Source organism: Felis catus, chromosome B4 (genome assembly GCF_018350175.1).
Source record: "Felis catus isolate Fca126 chromosome B4, F.catus_Fca126_mat1.0, whole genome shotgun sequence".
In the NCBI taxonomy this organism is placed as follows: domain Eukaryota; kingdom Metazoa; phylum Chordata; class Mammalia; order Carnivora; family Felidae; genus Felis; species Felis catus.
In genome coordinates, this window is record NC_058374.1 from 107,676,800 (window position 1) to 107,697,295 (window position 20,496).

General features: G+C 34.3%; 1 protein-coding gene across 13 annotated transcripts in view; it reads left to right on the forward strand.

Annotated features, from left to right (window-relative positions):
• The window catches only part of LRRIQ1 (leucine rich repeats and IQ motif containing 1), a 232,830-nt gene that overhangs the window by 54,741 nt on the left and 157,593 nt on the right, over positions 1–20,496 (forward strand). For all 13 annotated transcript variants that reach the window (XM_019835297.3, XM_019835298.3, XM_019835299.3 and 10 more), the window contains exons 13-14: positions 1,874–1,947; positions 10,688–10,781. In XM_019835297.3, coding sequence (XP_019690856.2) covers positions 1,874–1,947; positions 10,688–10,781 — 168 coding nt within the window. The remainder of the gene's footprint in view (positions 1–1,873; positions 1,948–10,687; positions 10,782–20,496) is intronic.

The following is a 20,496-nucleotide window of genomic DNA, read 5'->3' on the forward strand; positions in this document are numbered from 1 at the left end:
GAGTAGGAAAATCATAAAACTAGGACTTAAATCCACTAATTATGTAGCAACAAAGTTTTAGGTTGTTTTCCCTCCCTCCCTTCCTTCCTTCCTTCCTCCCTCCCTTCTTTCCTTCCTCCCTCCCTTCCTTCCTTCCTCCCTCCCTTCTTTCCTTCCTTCCTTCCTTCCTTCCTTCCTTCCTTCCTTCCTTCCTTCCACCTTCCTTCCTTCCTTTTCATTGTACATGTGACATTTCATAAATTTGACTATTTAGGAATATATGTACAAATAATGAAGTGTATATATAAATGTAATGGCCAACATTTTATCACTCTTTCTTTTATTATCTTGGATTTTCTTTCCTCCTGGAAATTGTATGTAAGAAGTGGTGTTGTATAGGCTTAACATAAATAGTAATATTGTATTTAGGTTTAGCTACAGTCAGAGAGAACTTTTTCCAATCTCATTATTTAGTCTGTTTTTTCATCGGTAGTATCTTCTGTCTCCCTGCTAATGCAGAACAGGATAGTACAAGAAAGGAGTCAAGGTCAGTACAAGGGTTAGTTTTGTGCCAGACCCCATGAGGCTTCTAGTCACAGTATTATTCTATAAGATTCTGACCTTAGAATAATACATTTTTTTTCATGACAAGGAGATAGTAGAAATAAAGATGTAAAAATGTCTACCAGGACAACTGGAAGGACAGTATAAAAAACAAGAAAAGAAAAGAAGTGGAAATTAATACATACTTTTTTTCTTTTGTACCAGAAATATTCTGTTAGTTGAGGCATATTTTGAACTGTTACGGAGTTCTGACATTTATATGGAAGATTAGTTCAGGAGACTTGTGTTTGTAATGAGAATGTATTTCAAGCAAAGAAATTTTTCTGTTGTTTAAAGATTTAGAAAAGCTGGCTTAATTTTTATTTCTAAATAGCTATGGTAATGTGGTTTTGTGTTACAGACTAAACTGTAGACTTGTCTTAGTTGGAAATGCAAATCAAACTAAATTAATTTTCTCTTCATGGCTTTTGTTTCCAGTGATGTGAATATTTTGAATATCACTTATGTTCCTGGCTTGAATTTGGGTTCTTACTGACAACTATATCTTAGAAAATGATAGAAACTTTTAGATGTAGGAGGAAAATTCATTATTGCTAGAATTTGAATATGCATGCCTTAATAATGATTATTAGTTTAAATGTTTGCATATTTCTGCCAAATTTAAGTTCATTCTATCTGTATAAAACATTTTCTATTATAATGTTGCTTAGATGCATATTTCTAGTTTAGAAATAACCTTAGTGTAACTTTGGATAATTGCAATACTTATAATACTTTTGATCTGGAAAACAAACAAACAAAATTAATTAAAAACAAAACTAGTAACTCTAATCTGTTATGCTGTTGAAAAGTGAAAACAAATATTTTTTATATTTTTAACCTCTTCATGGTTTAAGTTATGTGTTTGAGCCAGGACAAAATATATCTGTAATATAAATTCTCTGTAAATTTGGCTTTATACAAAAACCAAACAAAAACAATAATGAAAAAGTTCACTTATTTTTATTTAAATAACATGTACACATTAAAATCCATGATATTTGTCATCGAACTTGATAATACATGGTGTTTTCTCTTAGAAATGAATACAAATGTTCTATTATAGAATAAATACCTAGAATTTTATGATTACTACATTTTTAATTAGCACTCGTAATGTTATTATAATTGTATTTTATTATACAAATATATAATGATATATGTATATATAATCATATACATTTGCATATTATCACATAATTGTGTTATATTAATATGTTATTATGTGGTTATGTCATAATAAGGACATTCCAGTTTAAAATTTTTATGAATTCTATTTCTTTGTTTTCAGCTTGACAAAAATCATACCGCTTTTTCATTTTGTTTCTTTGGAAAAACTAGATGTCAGCAACAATTGTCTTTCTGGTAAGTTTAGAATAATATATAATTTCTAAAAAGTACATAATAAGCTTTTGAGTTTCTTTTCTAAATGTGGTAAGGAATGGTTTTGGATAGATGTGTTAATGGTATTTACAAATAACATATCTATACAATAAGGTGTAGAGGAGGAAAAATTTCTCCTGTATCCTTTTATAATTTTAGGGTAGGCCTAAGAATTAAACTGACACAAGACAGATTCAGAAGCAAAGGATACAACTTGTAATGTTTTGTTGATGTTGTTGTTGTTGTTGTTGTTGTTGTTGTTGTTGTTGTTGTTTAAAGGTTTGGTTGTAGGCATTTCTCTTGGCTTCTCCCTCCTATCCTCTTGATAAGAATGTCTCTTTTAGGAGCATCGGGTGGCTCGTTCGGTTAAGTGTCTGACTTCAGCTTAGCTCATGATCTCACAGTTTCATGAGTTTGAGCTCACATTGGGCTCTGTGCTGACTGTGTGGAGGCTGTTTGGGATTCTCTCTCTCTCTCTCTCTCTCTCTCTCTCTCTCTCTCTCCCTCTCACTCTGCCCCTCCCTGACTTGTGCTTTGTCTGTCTCTCAAAATAAATAAACTTAAAAAAAAAAAGTGTTTCTTTTAGTATAGGGAGGATATCTTTCACTTAGGAATTTCATCTCTTCTAAGGAAATGAAGGAAGGTCACAGTATACTTGCATCTGATGTGTTTTAAATGCCTTTAACTCAAAATAGTCAATATGCTAGAGTGGTATATTTGTGTGGAAATTTCTGAATTCCTTCAAAGGCATGGTGAAATCATTCAATTAAATTTCCTTCCACTTTTAAAATTATAATTCCTGTATCTTTCTGATAGACCTGGCAAATATCACAATTGTATTATTATTTGAAATTCATATATCTTTTACCCATGAAAAATATAACCTAATGAAGATAAGTAAACAAATTTGTCTAATTTGTTGGCTCCTAACATTTATAAAGCAAACACCAATTAAAAATTCATTAAAGAATGATCAACTGATTTAGTTGATTAATACCTCCCCAAATTTCCCCATCCCCATTCCCCTCACAGAGACAACAATATTTCTGAATTTGACACCATAGGTTAACTTGACTATCCTATATATTAATGTCCTCAAACAGTATGTTCTCTTTTGCCTCCAGCTTTCTTAACATTCATGTGACATTCCACCATATCCGTGGTCTGTTCTTTCTTTCTTTTTTTTTTTTTTTTCCTTTGGCTGAAGTGTAGGCTATTGTATGAATGTATCATACTTTGTCCATTTTCCTGTTGATTGATATTTTAATAATTTGTGGTTTGGGGCTACCATGATTATTATAGAATTTCCTGGGGAAATTCTTATATAAATCTTTCTGTAGACATATGTTTTCATTTCTGTGGGATAAGTATATCAGAGTGTAATTGCTGGATAATATAGTATGTGTATGTTTCTCTTTAGAAGAAACTGAAAAAACTGTTTGCCAAAGTAGTTGTAACATTTTACACCAGTAATATACTGGATTTTCAACTGCATCATTCTGGAGGATCTTTAATATTTCATTGTGTTATCTCATTATGGTTTTAGTTTACATTTCCATGATGAATAATGATATTAAGGCTTTTTTTATTCATTTATTGATTGATTATTTTTGTATATTCTTTTGTGTCCATTCAAATGTCTTAGCATTTTTAAAATTTGGTTATTTGCCTTTTTCTTATGTATAAGCTTTTTATATATTCTGGTTATAATTCTTTGTCAGATATATATTTTGTAATGTTTTCTCCTGGTCTTTTAACTATGAATTTTTATTAATGATATTTTCAGGTGAGGAGAAGTTTTAAATTTTGATGAAATTTAATTTATTATTTTTAATAGTTATTGTTTTCTATGTCCGTGTAATATTTTTCTGCCTCCAGTTTGAGAAGATGATTTTATATACATTCTTGCTTTCTTATAGAAATTTTGTACTCTCAGTTTTTATCTTTTGGTCTATGATCCATATCAAATTATTTTTTATGAATGATACAAAGTAGAAGATGAATTTAGTTTTTAATATGGATATCCAGTTGTTCCATCAAAGTTTTTTAATCAACCTTTTTTCATCATTGAATTACTTTGGTGTCTGTCAAAAATTTTGATTTACCCTTGACTTTGGGATGAGTTTCTATTAACTGCTTTTAACTGATCTAATGATAAATAATATTTCCTATTTCCTTATGTATTTAGTAATTTTTTATGAGGTGTTTTATTTAATTAAAAATTTGAGAAAAGCAACATATGGATCAAGATGCTAAAAAAAGGAGTTGAGGAAAAGTCTCTTTAGCCTTGCTTGCCCAGCAGCAACCAAAGTTACTAGCTGTTCAGTGAACAATAAAGGTATTCTGTGCGTATACAAGCAGATGAAGAGTGGAGTTGTCTCTGACCTTGGCTTGAACTACACCCCCATCTCCTTCCTATCATGGTAGTGCAGCCTTGGCCCCCAGATGTTCTTCACAGATCAGGCTTGGGTCCCAAAGGCTTCTTTTCTCAAGGCCTTTCTTTTTCTCTCTGGACAAAATTAGCTTCCACAGAGCAACAGTCCACTCAGGTGATGGAGGTGGTAGGTTTGAAAATGAGAAACTTAATATATTAGAGAACAAAAACAGCCATATTACCAAGGGCAACTTCAGCTCTGTTAGCCGATCACTGGGAAAACTTTGAAATGACTAAAACAATAAATCGTTCAAACAGATCTGTACAGTTATGTACATAGAACAGTTCCAGAGAGTATGGATAGATATGTTGAGGATCATGGCAAAGGGTATATGGTTGCAAGAATATGTGGTAATTCCTATATAACTGGGACATACAGTGTGAACTAGAACTAGAACTTTTCTTCCAAATTCTGATCCTACAGACTCATCTTTCTCTAAACAGTTCTTTTTGGTGCTAAAATTTTATCCTTTGATTTTGGAGGTGACAGGAATTTACATGATAAACATATAACTTTCAAAGGATTTTTTTTTCAATTTATTTAAACAAACAAAAAAAGAATTCATCCCTTTCTTCCACCCCCACCCCAGGTCTGAGCCTTTTTTGTTTGTTTGTTTTGTGTTTTTGTTTTTGTTTTTGTTTTAGATTCCACATATGAGAGAGATCATATGTCATTTGTCTTTTTCTGACTTATTCCACTTAGCTTAATGCCCTTGAGATCTATTCATGTTGTCACAAAGGAGAAGATGCCATTTTTTTTTATGGCTGAATAATAGTCCATTGTAGATCTATATACCACAATTATTTTATCCATTCATGCATCATTGGACGCTTAGGATGGGTACATACCTTCACTATTGCAAATAATGTTGTAATGAACATAGGGGTGCATGGGGTGCATGTATCTTTTCAAGTTAGTGGGTTATTTTTTAAAAAATAAAATATCCTGAAGTAGAATTGCTGTATCATAACATAGTTCTTTTTTTTACTTTTTTTGAGGAACTCTATACTGTTTTTTATAGCAGTTGCACCATTTACATTCACACATTTACAGTGTGAGAGGGTTCCCTTCTCTCCACATCCTTGCAACACTGGTTATTTCTTATATTTTTGGTAATAGCTGTTTTAACAGATGTGAGGTGAGATCCCATTGTGATTGGGATTTGTATTTCGCTTATAATTAATGATGTTGAGCATCTTTTCATATGCCGGTTGGCTATCATTTTGCCATCTTTGAAAAAATGTCTATTCAGATCATATGCCCATTTTTTAATCAGATTAGGTTTTTTTGCCATTGAGTTGTATGAGTTCTGTATTAATTTGGGATATTAGATAATTATCAGACATGTAATTTGCAAGTATTTTATCCCATTCAATAGGTTGCCTTTTCATTTCGGCTAGGTTTCCTTTGCTGTTCAGAAGCTTTTAATTTGATATGGTTCCACTTGTTTATTTTGCTTTAATTGCATTTTGTTTTGGTGTTAGATTAAAAACATCATCACCAAGAACCCATCACCAAGATATAACACCAAGACCCATCACCTATGTTTTCTTCTAGGAGATTTATGGTTTCAGGTCTTATGTTTAAGTCTTGAATCCATTTTGAGATATTTTTTGTGTATGGTATAAGACAATAATCAATTCATTCTTTGAATATGACTGTCCAGTTTTCCCAACATCACTTATTGAAGAGACTGTCCTTTCCCCAATGTATATTCTTGGCTCCTTTGTCATAAGTTAATTAAACATATATGGGTAGGGTTATTTCTGGAGTCTCTCTTTTGTTGATCTGTATGTCTGTTTTTATTCCAATACTATACTAAATTTTAGTTGCTGTAGGTTTGTAATATAGTTTGAAATAAAGGAACATGATGCCTCCAACGTCATTCTTTCTCAAGATTGCTTTGGGTGTTTGGGGGGAATCATGGCTCAGGTCATGAACTCAAAGTCGTGGGATCGAGCCTTGTGTTGGGCTCCATGCTCAACGTGGAGCCTACTTAGTTTTCTCTCTCTCCTTCTCTTTCTACCCTCCTCCACTTACTTGTTCTCTCTCTCTCTCTCTCTCTCTCTCTTTCAAAATAAATAAATAAACTTAAAAAGAAAAATATTGTTGGGGCACCTGGATGGCTCAGTCAGTTATGTGTTTGACTCTTGATCTTGGCTCAGGTCATGATGATCTCATAGCTCGTGACATTGAGCCAGCCCCTGCATTGGGCTCTGCACTGACAGCACAGAGCCTACTTGGGATTCTCTCTTTCCCTCTTTCTGCCCACCCCCTTCTCTCTCTCTCTCAAAATAACTAAATAATCTTAAAAAAATTACTTGGGTATTCAGGGTCTTTTGTGGTTCACTATAAATTTTAGGATTGTTTGTTTTATGTCTGTGAAAAATTCCAGTGGGATTTTGATAGGGATTGCATTGAACCTGTGTATTGCTTTGGGTGTTATGGACATTTTAACAGTATTCCTTCTTCTGGCCTATTGCGTGGCATGTCTTTCTATTTATTTGTTCTTCCTTGATTCCTTCATTAGTGTCTTAGTTTTCAATATATAGATCTTTCACCACTTTGGTTAAGTTTATTTCTAGGTATTTTATTCTTTTCATGGAATTATAAATGGATTGTGTTCTTAATTTCTTTTTCTGATGCCCTATTACTACTGTAAAGAAACCCAACAGGTCTCTGTGTATTGATTGTGCATCCTGCAACATTAGTGAATTTGTTTATTAGATCTAACAGTTTTTTGATCAATTCTTAAGGGTTTTCTATATATATATATCATGTCATCATGTCATGTCATCATGTCATCAAATAGCTTCAGTTTTACTCCTTCCTTTCCAATTTGGATGCCTTTTATTTTATTTTCCTGAATAGTTGCTCTAGCTAGGACTTCCAAAACTATGTAGAATAAAGTTGTGAGAGTGGGCATCTGTGTCTTATTCCTGATCTTAGGGGAAAAGCTTCATCTTTTCACCATTAAGAATGATGTTAGCTGTGGGGTTATTCTGTATGGTCTTTATTATGTTCGGGTACATTCCTTCTATACCCACTTTTTGAGCATTTGTATTATAAGTGGATATTGAATTTTGTCAAGTGCTTTTTCTGCATCCTTTGAGATGATCATATGATTTTATCCTTCATTTTGTTGATGTGGTATGTTACACTGACTGGTGATTGTCGATAAATCCCACCTTATCATGATATATTAGTTTTTAATATATTATTGATAATTTAGTTCGCTATTATGAGTTTGATAATATTTTGCTGAGAATTTTTCATATCTATGTTTATCAGGAATATTGGCTTATGATTTTCCTGTGGTGCTCTTGTCTAATTTTGGTATCAGGGTAATGCTAGCTTCATAAAATGAGTTTGGAAGAATTCCCTGCTCTTCTAGTCTTTGTAAGAGATTAAGAAGGATTAGTATGTATTCTTTTGTGAATGTTTTATAGAATTCACCAGTGAAGCTGTTGGATCTTGGACTTTTGTTCGTTGGGAGATTTTTGATTACTGATTCAGTCATCTTACTAGTAATTGATCTGTTCAGATTTTCTAATTCATGATGATTCAGTCTTGGTGGGTTGTATGTTTTTAGGAATGTATCCATTTCTTTTAGATTGTCCCAGTTTGTTGGCATATAATTGTTCCTAGTAGTCTGTTATGATCCTTTGTATTTCTGTGGTATCAGTTGTAACATTTCTTTGATTTTTGATTCTATTTATTTGAGTCCTCCTGCTTCTAGTGAGTCCAGCTAAAGGTTTGCCAATTTTGTTTATCTTTTCAAAGAATCAGCTCTTAGTTGTATTGATCTTTTCTATTGCCTGTTTTTTATTTCATTTATTTTTGCTCCAATCTTTGTTATTTTCTTCCTTCTAATAACTTTGACCTTCCTTCTTTTTCTGGTGCCTTGGGGTGTAAAGTTATGTTGTTTATTTGAGACTTTTCTTATTTTTTGTGGTAGCATTTATCCATTTTATCTTCCCTCTTCAAACTACCTTTGCTGTATCCCATAAATTTTAGTATGTTACATTTCCATTTTCATTTGTCTCAAGGTATTTTTTAAATTTCTCTTGATTTCCTCTTTGAAACATTGGTCGTTTAGTAGCAGGATGTTTGTTTATTTTTTAAAATTTTTTAATGTTTATTTATTTTTGAGAGAGACAGAGATAGAACACAAGCAAGGGAAGGGCAGAGGGTGAGGGAGACACAGAATTGGAAGCAGGCTCCAGGTCCTGAGGTGTCAGCACAGAGCCTGATGTGGGGCTCCAACCCATGAGCCTTTGAGCCGTGAGATCATGACCTGAGCCAAAGTCAGCTACTCAACCAACTGAGCTACCCAAGCGCCCTGGTAGCATGATGTTTAATCTCCGCATATTTGTGAATTTCATTTTATTCTTGTGATAGATTTCTAGTTCCATATCATCGTGTCAGAAAAGATGCTTGATATGGTTTCAGTCCTCTTAAATTTATTAAGACTTGTTTCATTGCCTAACATATAATCTATCTTGGAAAGTGTTTCATGTGCACTTGAGAAGAATGTGTATTCTGTTGCTTTTGAGTGCAATGTTCTATAAACATTTGTTAAGTCCATCTGGTCTAACATGTTGTTTAAGGCTGATGTTTCCTTTTTGATTTTCTATCTGGATAATCAATTCTTTGATGTAAGTGGAATATTAAAGTCCTCTATGATTATTGTGTTGCTGTCTATTTCTCTCTTTAAGGCTGTCAGTATTTGCTTTAAGTATGTAGGTGTTTTTGTGTTGGCCACATAAATATTTACAATGTTGCATCCTCATGTTGGATTGACCCTTTTTATCATTATGTAGCACTCTTCTTTGTCTCTCATTACATTCTCTGTTTAAAAGTGTGTTTTATCTAGGCGTGCCTGGGTGGCTTAGTCAGTTAAGCATCCAACTTCAGCTCAAGTCATGATCTCACAGTTTGTGAGTTCTAGCCCCTCATCGGGCTCTGTGCTGACAGCTCGGAGCCTGGAGCTGCTTCAGATTCTATGTCTCCCTCTCTATCTGGCCCTTCCCCTCGAGCTCTGTCTCTCTGTCTCTCTCAAAAATAAATAAACATTAAAAAATTTTGTAAAAAAAGTGTGTTTTATCTGAAGTAAAGTCTGTTTTGTCTGATATGTCTAGTAATTTTTAACTATATGTTGGACATTTTACACAATCCAGTTTAGTGAGTCTGCATATTGTCGCCTTCCTTTTAAAGGGAGTTAACTTCGGTTGCGGTAGGCGGTTAAAGCATTTATGGATATTTTTTTTTTCTGCTTTAATTTCATTCTCTTTTAGGACAAGCCATTTTAGTTTTCAACTCTTAGTGCATGCCCCTACCCCAAGGCATTGTGTTCACTCCTAGTGCACACTCTCTGAGATTCTCAGTTAGGTCTCATTTTGGCTGGGCTGAGACTCCAGTGTCTTTCACTGATGCATGCACTTAGTGTCATCATGCAGCTCTTAGCCTTACAGCTGGTGATCTCTGCTAGGTTTTTCAGTCTTTCCCTTTGTGTGTGACACCGTGTACTTGCCCACAGACCTGTGGTGAATTCTCACATAGACTTCTTTCCCCAGTTTCCTCCCTATAACATGTATATATACATAGCTTCTTCTCAGTACTTTTCATCATAAATTCCAACTTCAGTTCTAATCTTTGCCTCCTCACTCAGCAAAAGAGCTTCTTCATTTGGTCTCTACTATTCTGAAGTGGTAAGCTGCTTTCAGATGGGAAACCACTGTGAGTGTAGATGCACCATATATGTTTCCAATCTCTGAGAGGCAGGCTTAAAAACAGGTACTTCATATGGATTGTCCAGTTTTCTGATTATCTGTGGGAGAGCAATTGTATATAAATCCTTCTGTAATATACCCTGGATTGACTTACTCTTCTTACTTTTGAAAGTAAAAAAAAGTTCACGTAATTCTCTTTAGGTATGTGTTCAATTTTACCACTTACTACTTTAAATTTAACTTCTTTAGATTTTGTGATAACAATCTGGCACAAACTGTTCTAAATTCTTTATACACATGATCTCATTTAACCCTCATCCAGTAAGAGGTATGAGCCTGAATCACAAAGCAATTGTGGGAAAAATATATATTCTAACAGTGGAGTCTGTATTCTTAATACAGCCTCTTTTTAAAAGCACACTGTATTCTGCAGAATAAATATTTTTGTTGCTTTCCTTTATTACCTAATCAATAAATAAATGGTCATTTATAAATGATTATTGTTCTTTCTCTGTATTACCTTTCATAATGGTTTTTATTTTTTATTTTCTATAGATCTTACAAGTGCCATTAAGTGGTTTAATGCATGCTATTCTCTCCACGAATTGTCTCTCACTGGAAACCCACTTCTTCAAGAAGTAAACTGGAGGTAAGAAACATTGTTGCACCCTATTATGTACTTTATTATAGTTACAGAAAACACAGTTTGATGAAAATTTCTCTGTGCCTATTAATTTCTTGGAAAAAGTTAATAAAAATAATTTAAAAGTTATTCAAAACAAGATATTTTTTTGTAAAATTAGTTTTAAAAATATCTTCAACCTACAATAATTTTTTTGCACATGTGTGAAATAATGCAAATTTAAAATGATTATTTTGATCCATACCATTAATTATGTGACAATTTTAGTATGATATTCACTTGGGTCTTGTCTTTATAGAAAATACATTTTTATTGGGAATGACTTTTTATAAGTTATCTAAATCACATAACTTGCTAATTAAAATTATTTTTTTCTCCCAGTAATTTGATTTTATTTTCTTAAAAGAGAAATTTGGTGTCTGTTTAAGTACAGATTATAAGATAGGTGAATTCATACCTCTCTTTAAAATATTGCAGTACCTAGACCTAATAGAAGAAAAATATTTTATAATTTTTTAGAATGGATTTTTTTTTATAAAAAAAGTTTCTCTAATTTGAAACTCTCATATTATGCTAATACCATTACCCTCAAAACTGACCAACATCTTTTTTCATGATGAGCTTTTTTGAGATAATTTTCACATGACAAACTTCATCAGTTTTATTTAGAAGTATGAGTATGGTGTACAAACCACCACAATCAAGACATTAAACATTTTTATCACCTTAAAAAATTGCCTAGTGCCCCTTTGGAGTCAGTCACTTCCTCCAGTTCTTTAAAAAAGTCTCTCCACTCTTATGGCTTTCATTTTTTTCTGATGAGAAGTCTGCCAACATTCTCTCTGGAGATTTCTAAGATTTTTCTATCATGGTTTTCAGCAATTTGATTATAATGTATTTTGCTGTGGTTTTATGTAGATTATTTTTCTTAAGAGCTATTGAATCAGGGCCTCTGGGTGGCTCAGTCAGTTAAGAGTTTGACTCTTAATTTTGGCTCAGGTCATGATCTCAGGGTTGTAAGATCAAGCCCTGTGTGGGGCTCCATGCTCAGTGTGGAGCGTGCTTAAGATTCTCTCTCTCTGCCCCTCCCCTGCTTGTGTGCGTGTGCATGAGATCTGTTGAACCTCTTGAATCTGATGAATTTGTAGTTCTCATAAAATTTAGAAATTTTTTGGCCATTATCTTTTCAAATATTTTTTCTGCCCCCCCCCCCCATCTTGTCCTGCTAGGACTCCAATTTTACCAATATTTGGCCACTTGATATATTCTAGAAGTTGCTATTGCTCTGTTCATGATGCATGGTGTCTGTGTATATATACATATACATATATATATATATATATATATATATATATATATATATTACACTTTTTTTGTTTGCACTTCACTCTTAACAGTTATTGCTATATCTTCAAGTTCTCTGATATTTTCTTCTTATATATCTATTTTGATATTAAAGTCCAGAATTAATCAGTTCAGAGTTCAGATACTGTGGTTTTCATCCTAGAAGTTTCATTTATTTTTTTAACATTTGCAGTTTCTCTCCTAATCATACTCATGATGTTTTCCTGAATCATCTTGAACATATGGAGAATATTTATAATAGCTGTTTTAAAATCCTTATCTGCTAGTTTCATCATCCGTGTCATTTTGGGGCCTATTTTTATTGACTTTCACCCCAATTTCGAGTCGTATTTCCCTGCTTCTTGCATGCTTCATCATTTTGGTGGTATTCTGGACGTCTTAAATTTTATACTGTTGATTTCTTAATTTTGTTCGTTTTTTTTAGATAACATCTATTTTATTTCTGACATGTAACAGCTATCTTAAATTAGGGAGATGCTTTTAAAGCTTGCTTTTAGTATCTGTTAGGGAAGTCTCAAAGAAATCTTTTGACTGGTGCCAATTTAGCTCTACTGCTATGGTACTGACTTCCTGAGTATTTTTCCTACTGCTTCTTATATACATCCTTTCAATTTTTGCTGATAGGAATTACTCCCAGCCTTATATACATTCTTGTAATTTTTCTACTTTTTCTTTCCCACTGATTCCTGCCCTTGGCTTACATGGTTTTTTTCTCATACACCCTCAGATCATTTTTCATTTACCCAGATCCAATTGAATTAAATCCCAAAATTCTGAAAAGCTTTGAAAATGCTCACTTTTCTAGTACTGGTGGTGATTCTGATCTAAATTCTTGTCTTTTGTATGTCTAGCAGTGTGTATTTGTAAGATGGTTTAACATGGTTTATTGTACATTTGACATTTGTATCATATCAAGTCATGGGTACATCAAAACAGAACAAGGTAAGAATAGACAAGGCTTGTAGCCTAATTTAGCAAGATAAGTTTGACAACACACTAAGTATAGAGAAAGGCAAATATTTACTGAAATTTTGGTAGAAAACCCATTTCAGGATACTCAGAGTTTAGATCAAATATGTAAATCTTATCAGTTTGATCAGGTAGTGAAAATATAGCATTTATGAATAAAATATAGACAAAAAGGAGTGAATAATCGAAAAAAAAAGGTTGTGACATCCAATCCTAGGGCATAAGCAGTTGACTGTTCTGATTCGATTTTCCTATGATGTGTGGCCATAGCCTGGAAGATCCTCGTTCTGATGACTTCCAACGGAGTATACCTTACAGGAAAACCAATGATCTGGTCATGCTTAAAATTCCTATATCTGACTTAATCCACTTGTAGAACAGGTTAAGAAAGTCTAGGAAGTAATCTCTTTCCCTCCCTTGTCTGAGGCCACTGCACACCTCTGACACCCTCTTTCACATGTATTGATTCTGTGAATTTGTTAATTGGTCTTTGGTTAAGAAAATAGCATTTTATATCAAGTCAAACACCTGTGTAATTTGCTACTTGTTGATAGTTCATTTATTACAGAAGAGTTATCTTTGCAGTAAATCTGTTTTTCTATATTCTTTAAAGCTGTGTTTCCACATTAATTTCTAATGCTATACCATTTTTTAGGGAAACCTGGTATGTTTTACATGTTTTAGAACAGAACTTGCCAACTTCTACTTTAGAAATATCTTTTTCCAAGTGCAATTTAAGCTGTGTACTATAGAGGAGAGAGGACAACCGATTGAAGTGGTTTTTGAAGATACATCCCTAGATGAGAAAATTCATCATCACTTGGAAACTTTTAGAGATGAAAAATCTTGGACACTGTCCAGACCCACTTAATCAGAAGGACCTAGGGGATGATGTTTATTAATGTGTGCTTCAACAAGCCCTTTGGATGATTTGATGCACGCTAAACTTTGGAATCACTGTATTTTTATTTATTTATTTTTAAAAAATTTTTTTTCAACGTTTATTTATTTTTGGGACAGAGAGAGACAGAGCATGAACGGGGGAGGGGCAGAGAGAGAGGGAGACACAGAATCGGAAAAAGGCTCCAGGCTCTGAGCCATCAGCCCAGAGCCTGATGCGGGGCTCGAACTCACGGACCGCGAGATCGTGACCTGGCCGAAGTCGGACGCTTAACCGACTGCGCCATCCAGGCACCCCATGGAATCACTGTATTTTTAAACAAGGACATCCTGTTCTTGCCTCATACCATGTGGTCCTGGACAAGTAACAACTTTCCTATGTCTCCAAATCCTCACTGGTAAAATAAGGATAATAATAGTACCTATCTTATGGGGTAGTTATGGTAATTTAATGGAACGCTACACATATTTTGTTGAGAGTAATTTCCAGAACATGGTAAGCATACAGAAGTCTACTATTTTCCATGTCTAGGCTAACCACACTATGGTGTCTCATTAAGTCACCGAATATTTAGTGTATGCCTATTATATCCAACCCATGTTCTAACATTTTGGACTCTCTAAAGGAAATTCTATATAGTCCATGATTTCAAACCATGTTTATAATCTTTATAGGGATATAAAATATATGCAAAAAAAGATAGCCATGAAAACTAATAATGATAACAAACACTATTATAGCATTTACTTTGTGCCCATTTAATACAATGTATAATAAAATAGCTACCTAGTGACAGGTAGGGAAACAGAATCACAAAAGGGCTAAATAACTTGCCCCAGTTTACACAGCTAGCCACTGGAAGAGCCAGGATTCAAACAACCTGACTTCAGCTGTGCTTTTTAACACTTAGATTTCAGTACCTAATACATATGTCAGATGATTGTTGTAGGCAACAGATATGCTTTAGAAATCCCACCCTAATTTAGAGTGACCAAGAAAACTACTTTTGCTGAAGAGGCAGACTTTGGATTAAACCTCAGAATTTTAGTAATATTTAAAATCAAGTTAAAAGAAAAAAAAGCACTTCCAATGGAGGAAATGTCCAAGAAAATGAGGGAATATGAAAGGCGAGGTTAGGCTCTGGTCTATTCAGGTGTAACGTAGATATAGTGGAAAATACTTTTGGAAGTAAATAAGAAATCAAGTATATACATTTACAATGGGTCAGGGAATGGGCTAAATACCAACACATATTACTTCACAGCAACTCAGCTGAGTTCTGTAATTATCATTCTGATTTTATGGGGGTATTTACTGAAGCTTAGATGCCTTGTGATTTGTTCAGTTCTGTAAATGTCAGAGAAGGGTTTTGAGTTCTAAGGCCTGGAATTTAAATACTTGCTTTACTGTTTCATATGATATATTGCTACCAGATTGTAAAGGGCCTTGTATGCTCGGATAAGGTGTCTTCTTTATCCTGTGGTCATGGAGAGACCTATTAGCATACTGGGTGTACATGTAGGTGTTGTGAGTAAACGTCTCGGGTGCATATCTAGTTCCACCACTTCCTAGCTGTTTGCCTTGCACAAGTTGCTTAATCGTGCTATGTCTCAGTGTCTTCATCTATAGAATGGGTATAATAATAGTAGCTACCTCAGGATTTATTCATTAAGGTAATAGAGGTTATACCACACAACAGCAAACCCAGAAATCTATGTGGTTTAATACAATAGAAGCTTATTTTTGGTTTATATTGCATCTGATGTGAGTTCATCCTGTCTAATCTAAGCAGACGTGGAAACTCAGGATGCTTCCCTTTTGTGGCTCTGTGTCATGTAACTTCAATGTAATCTGACATTTTTAGATAATAGATTGTGGTGAGAAAGAGGGGAAAAGACCACAGGGAAAGCACATCTGATATTTAACTGCTCCGCTTTCAAAAGTAGCATTGGTTACGGCGCCTGGGTGGCTCAGTCAGTTAAGCGTCTGACTTTGGCTCAGGTCATGATCTTGCGGTTGTGAGCTCGAGCCCTGCATCAGGCTTTGCACTGACAGTGTGGAACCTGCTTGATTCTCTCTCTCTCCCTTGCCCTCTGCCCCTCTCCCACTGACGCTTTCTCTCTCGCAAAATAAATATATTTTTAAAAAGGTGGCATTGATCATTTCTCTCATATTCCACTGGATGTAACTAGTCATAAAGCCAAACTAACTGCAAGACAGAAGCATTTTATAGTAGTGCCTGGCATATAGCACACTTGGTAAATGTTAGCCTTTATTTTTAAGGAACTATAGAGAAATTTTGAATAGTTGTGTGAAAAGGAAAATAGTATTTGTGGAAGATTTCTTTTCAGCATAAAAGTGGTAAGAGATTAAGGAAGGTAGCCACGTTCTATGTTAGTAGAAAGTCCAGGAATTAAAAAAGGACTAAAATTAAGTAGTGGAAGTGATCCCAGATATTGTACAGATCCTTCTACTTTAGAACTGGAAGAATGACCTTAGAGTAACATTTTCTACACAAAAAGAAGAGCAATTATGTCTAATAGGCTCTGCTTTGCAGGTGATATCATTTATAATGAAAATATCTGATGGATTATTTTTAGGTAGATACCTTTATTTTCCTAAGTAACTATATAGACTATGTGTAGTTATTACATACACACACACACACACACACACACACACACACATACACTGTATGTAGACTTATGCAAGGCAAGTATGTCTGCATGACATCCATAATGTCATAGATAACCAAAATTATTTGTTGAAGGAATACATTATAGAAATTTACATTGTAATGTGTAAAATCTTGAAAAAAAATGCGTTTCACCCCCTCTAATTTTTCTCTTGGATTTCTTAATGTTTATTTATTTATTGAGAGAGAGAGAGCATGTGCACAGGGAAAGGGCAGAGAGAGAGAGAAAGGGAGGGAGAGAATCCCAAGCAGGTGCTGCACTGCTAGCATGGAGCCCGATGTGTGGCTCCATACCACAAACCATGAGATAATGACTTGAGCTGAAATCAAGAGTCAGATGCTTAACTGACTGAGCCCCCCAGACTCCCCTCTATTGAATTTTTAAAATTTACTTCAGGGATTGAAAGTATTATTACCCATAAATTGACAATTGATACTTATTTATCAGTTTGCAGTAATTATCAATGTCAGGATGTCAGGAGTTCTACAATTGGAGTCTTTAGACTTTTAGGGACCATAGTGTTTGTGACATTCTTCCTGTTTTCTGAAAACCTGATCTTAGGACAAGTTACTACTACTATACTACTACTATACCAAATATTAGTTAATATCAAATTATAAGGAGATCAGACATTGCAACTAGTTAAAGAAGGTGTATATATATGTGAAACAAACAAACAAACAAAAAACCTTAAATGTGTTTCTAGACCTTTTTCCACCTGGAAAAGGACTATGTCATCCAAAATAGAAGAAGTCAAGGTCCCCATCTAGATATACTAGCTCAAGTTCTGGGGCCATGCTTTTCTTACACTGGGATTTAAAACACAAATCCCCAGGTTTTGGGTCCCCGTTTTTAGAACCTAGACCTTAGAATGAAACTTCCACACAAAAGGTGGAGTGTAATTATGCCCAAAAGCCTCTTCTTGGCAGGTGATATTATTTATAATGAAAATACCTGATGGGTTGTTTTTAGGTAGATATCTTTATTTTTCTAAGTAACTATATAGACCAAATCTATGATGACAAACAGAAATAGGTGGCTGTGCCCAATATTCAGAGCAAGCTCTTTGCAGGCCGTGGTTTTTCTATTAGGAGTTGGGCAAATAGGACATGAATTCTGTTGCTGATCTGGTATGAGTTTCCATTCAAACAGCTGCCATGTTGCCAGTTGCAATAACTAGAAACAAATCTATGTCCTGAATAATCTTTGAATTTATTTATGGGTTTTTTTTGGTATGAAGAATAAATACTTAGTTTGCTGGATAAAATATGCTCATAGTGAAATATATTGATATAAATCTGTTTAAATATATAAAGATAAACATTCACATTTTACTACTATACTAAGTATATATACTTAGTGCTATACTAACATATACTATACTTACTATGTATATATACTTTACAGTTTTAAAGCAAATATTTAATTAAAAATAATGTTGAAAAAAGGTAGTATTTATATTATAGACATGTACAGTTATTTAGCTATTATAATTTCTATGTTTAAATAAAATTTATTGTACTAGAGTAAAACCAACTTAAAAATTTTGCTTATCAAATTTCATTTAGATCAGTGGGCCTAATAAGAGATTTCATAATTTCAAGAAGAGATTCAGTTATCTAAAGGGTTTAAAATCTGGTAATCTATAAAATAGGGATTTGTTAATGAAAGGATCAACTCAAACTTGGGTAAGCAGTATGTTCCAATGAACTTTACATAACCCCGTGATACCAACAAAGGGATTAGTTATAGATTTTCCCAATTGGCTTCTTACTTTCATGTCTGGCCAGTGATAACATGGACAAAACTGATGTACTAAAAAAATCTCTTTTTAAAACTTAATCTACAAACTCAGTTTGGAATCTCCTTTGGGAATGTGTTTCATTCGTTAATGATTAATAGAGTCTCTTAAGTGACAGAATATTCACCAGGAAGTTTTCACTAAATGAAATATTGATTCAGCCCTTGGCTAGGAGGACCCCAGCTGGAAAAACTAATGTTGAGATCTCACAGTATTCTTATACTTCATTTCCAACATGAATCAACTTGTTACAGCACTTTCTAATATATTCATCATAGAGTCTTCTAAGGCTGCATTTGAACTGAAGGCCAACCTACTACACTACTGATTTATATAGTTCTGATAACTATTCCTTTAAAAAAAATAGCAAACAATTTTTAACATAAAACACCAAATCAAATATGGATATTTATTATATAAATCATAAATATCAAGATATTGTCATGGTCTTGAAGATCCAAACAAACTAATTTTTACATCCAAAGAAATTTCAAATATTTTGACACAAATAAACTGTTTTGGACTTTTTCTTATGTAAAGGTGATGAATGTAACATCAAAATATTTTCAATGTAAAAATTCAAGCCCCTGGCACAAAAACAGACACATAGACCAATGGAATAGAATAGAAACCCCAGAACTAGACCCACAAACGTATGGCCAACTCATCTTTGACAAAGCAGGAAAGAACATCCAATGGAAAAAAGACAGCCTCTTTAACAAATGGTGCTGGGAGAACTGGACAGCAACATGCAGAAGGTTGAAACTAGACCACTTTCTCACACCATTCACAAAAATAAACTCAAAATGGATAAAGGACCTAAATGTGAGACAGGAAATCATCAAAACCTTAGAGGAGAAAGCAGGAAAAGACCTCTCTGACCTCAGCCGTAGCAATCTCTTACTCGACACATCCCCAAAGGCAAGGGAATTAAAAGCAAAAGTGAATTACTGGGACCTTATGAAGATAAAAAGCTTCTGCACAGCAAAGGAAACAACCAACAAAACTAAAAGGCAACCAACGGAATGGGAAAAGATATTCGCAAATGGCATATCGGACAAAGGGCTAGTATCCAAAATCTATAAAGAGCTCACCAAACTCCACACCCGAAAAACAAATAACCCAGTGAAGAAATGGGCAGAAAACATGAATAGACAATTCTCTAAAGAAGACATCCGGATGGCCAACAGGCACATGAAAAGATGTTCAGCGTCGCTCCTTATCAGGGAAATACAAATCAAAACCACACTCAGATATCACCTCACGCCAGTCAGAGTGGCCAAAATGAACAAATCAGGAGACTATAGATGCTGGAGAGGATGTGGAAAAACGGGAACCCTCTTGCACTGTTGGGAATGCAAATTGGTGCAGCCGCTCTGGAAAGCAGTGTGGAGGTTCCTCAGAAAATTAAAAATAGACCTACCCTATGACCCAGCAATAGCACTGCTAGGAATTTATCCAAGGGATACAGGAGTACTGATGCATAGGGCCACTTGTACCCCAATGTTCATAGCAGCACTCTCAACAATAGCCAAATTATGGAAAGAGCCTAAATGTCCATCAACTGATGAATGGATAAAGAAATTGTGGTTTATATACACAATGGAATATTACGTGGCAATGAGAAAAAATAAAATATGGCCTTTTGTAGCAACGTGGATGGAACTGGAGAGTGTGATGCTAAGTGAAATAAGCCATACAGAGAAAGACAGATACCATATGGTTTCACTCTTATGTGGATCCTGAGAAACTTAACAGGAACCCATGGGGGAGGGGAAGGGGAAAAAAAAAAAAAAAGAGGTTAGAGTGGGAGAGAGCCAAAGCATAAGAGACTCTTAAAAACTGAGAACAAACTGAGGGTTGATGGGGGGTGGGAGGGAGGAGAGGGTGGGTGATGGGTATTGAGGAGGGCACCTTTTGGGATGAGCACTGGGTGTTGTATGGAAACCAATTTGTCAATCAATTTCATATATAAAAATAAGTAAATTG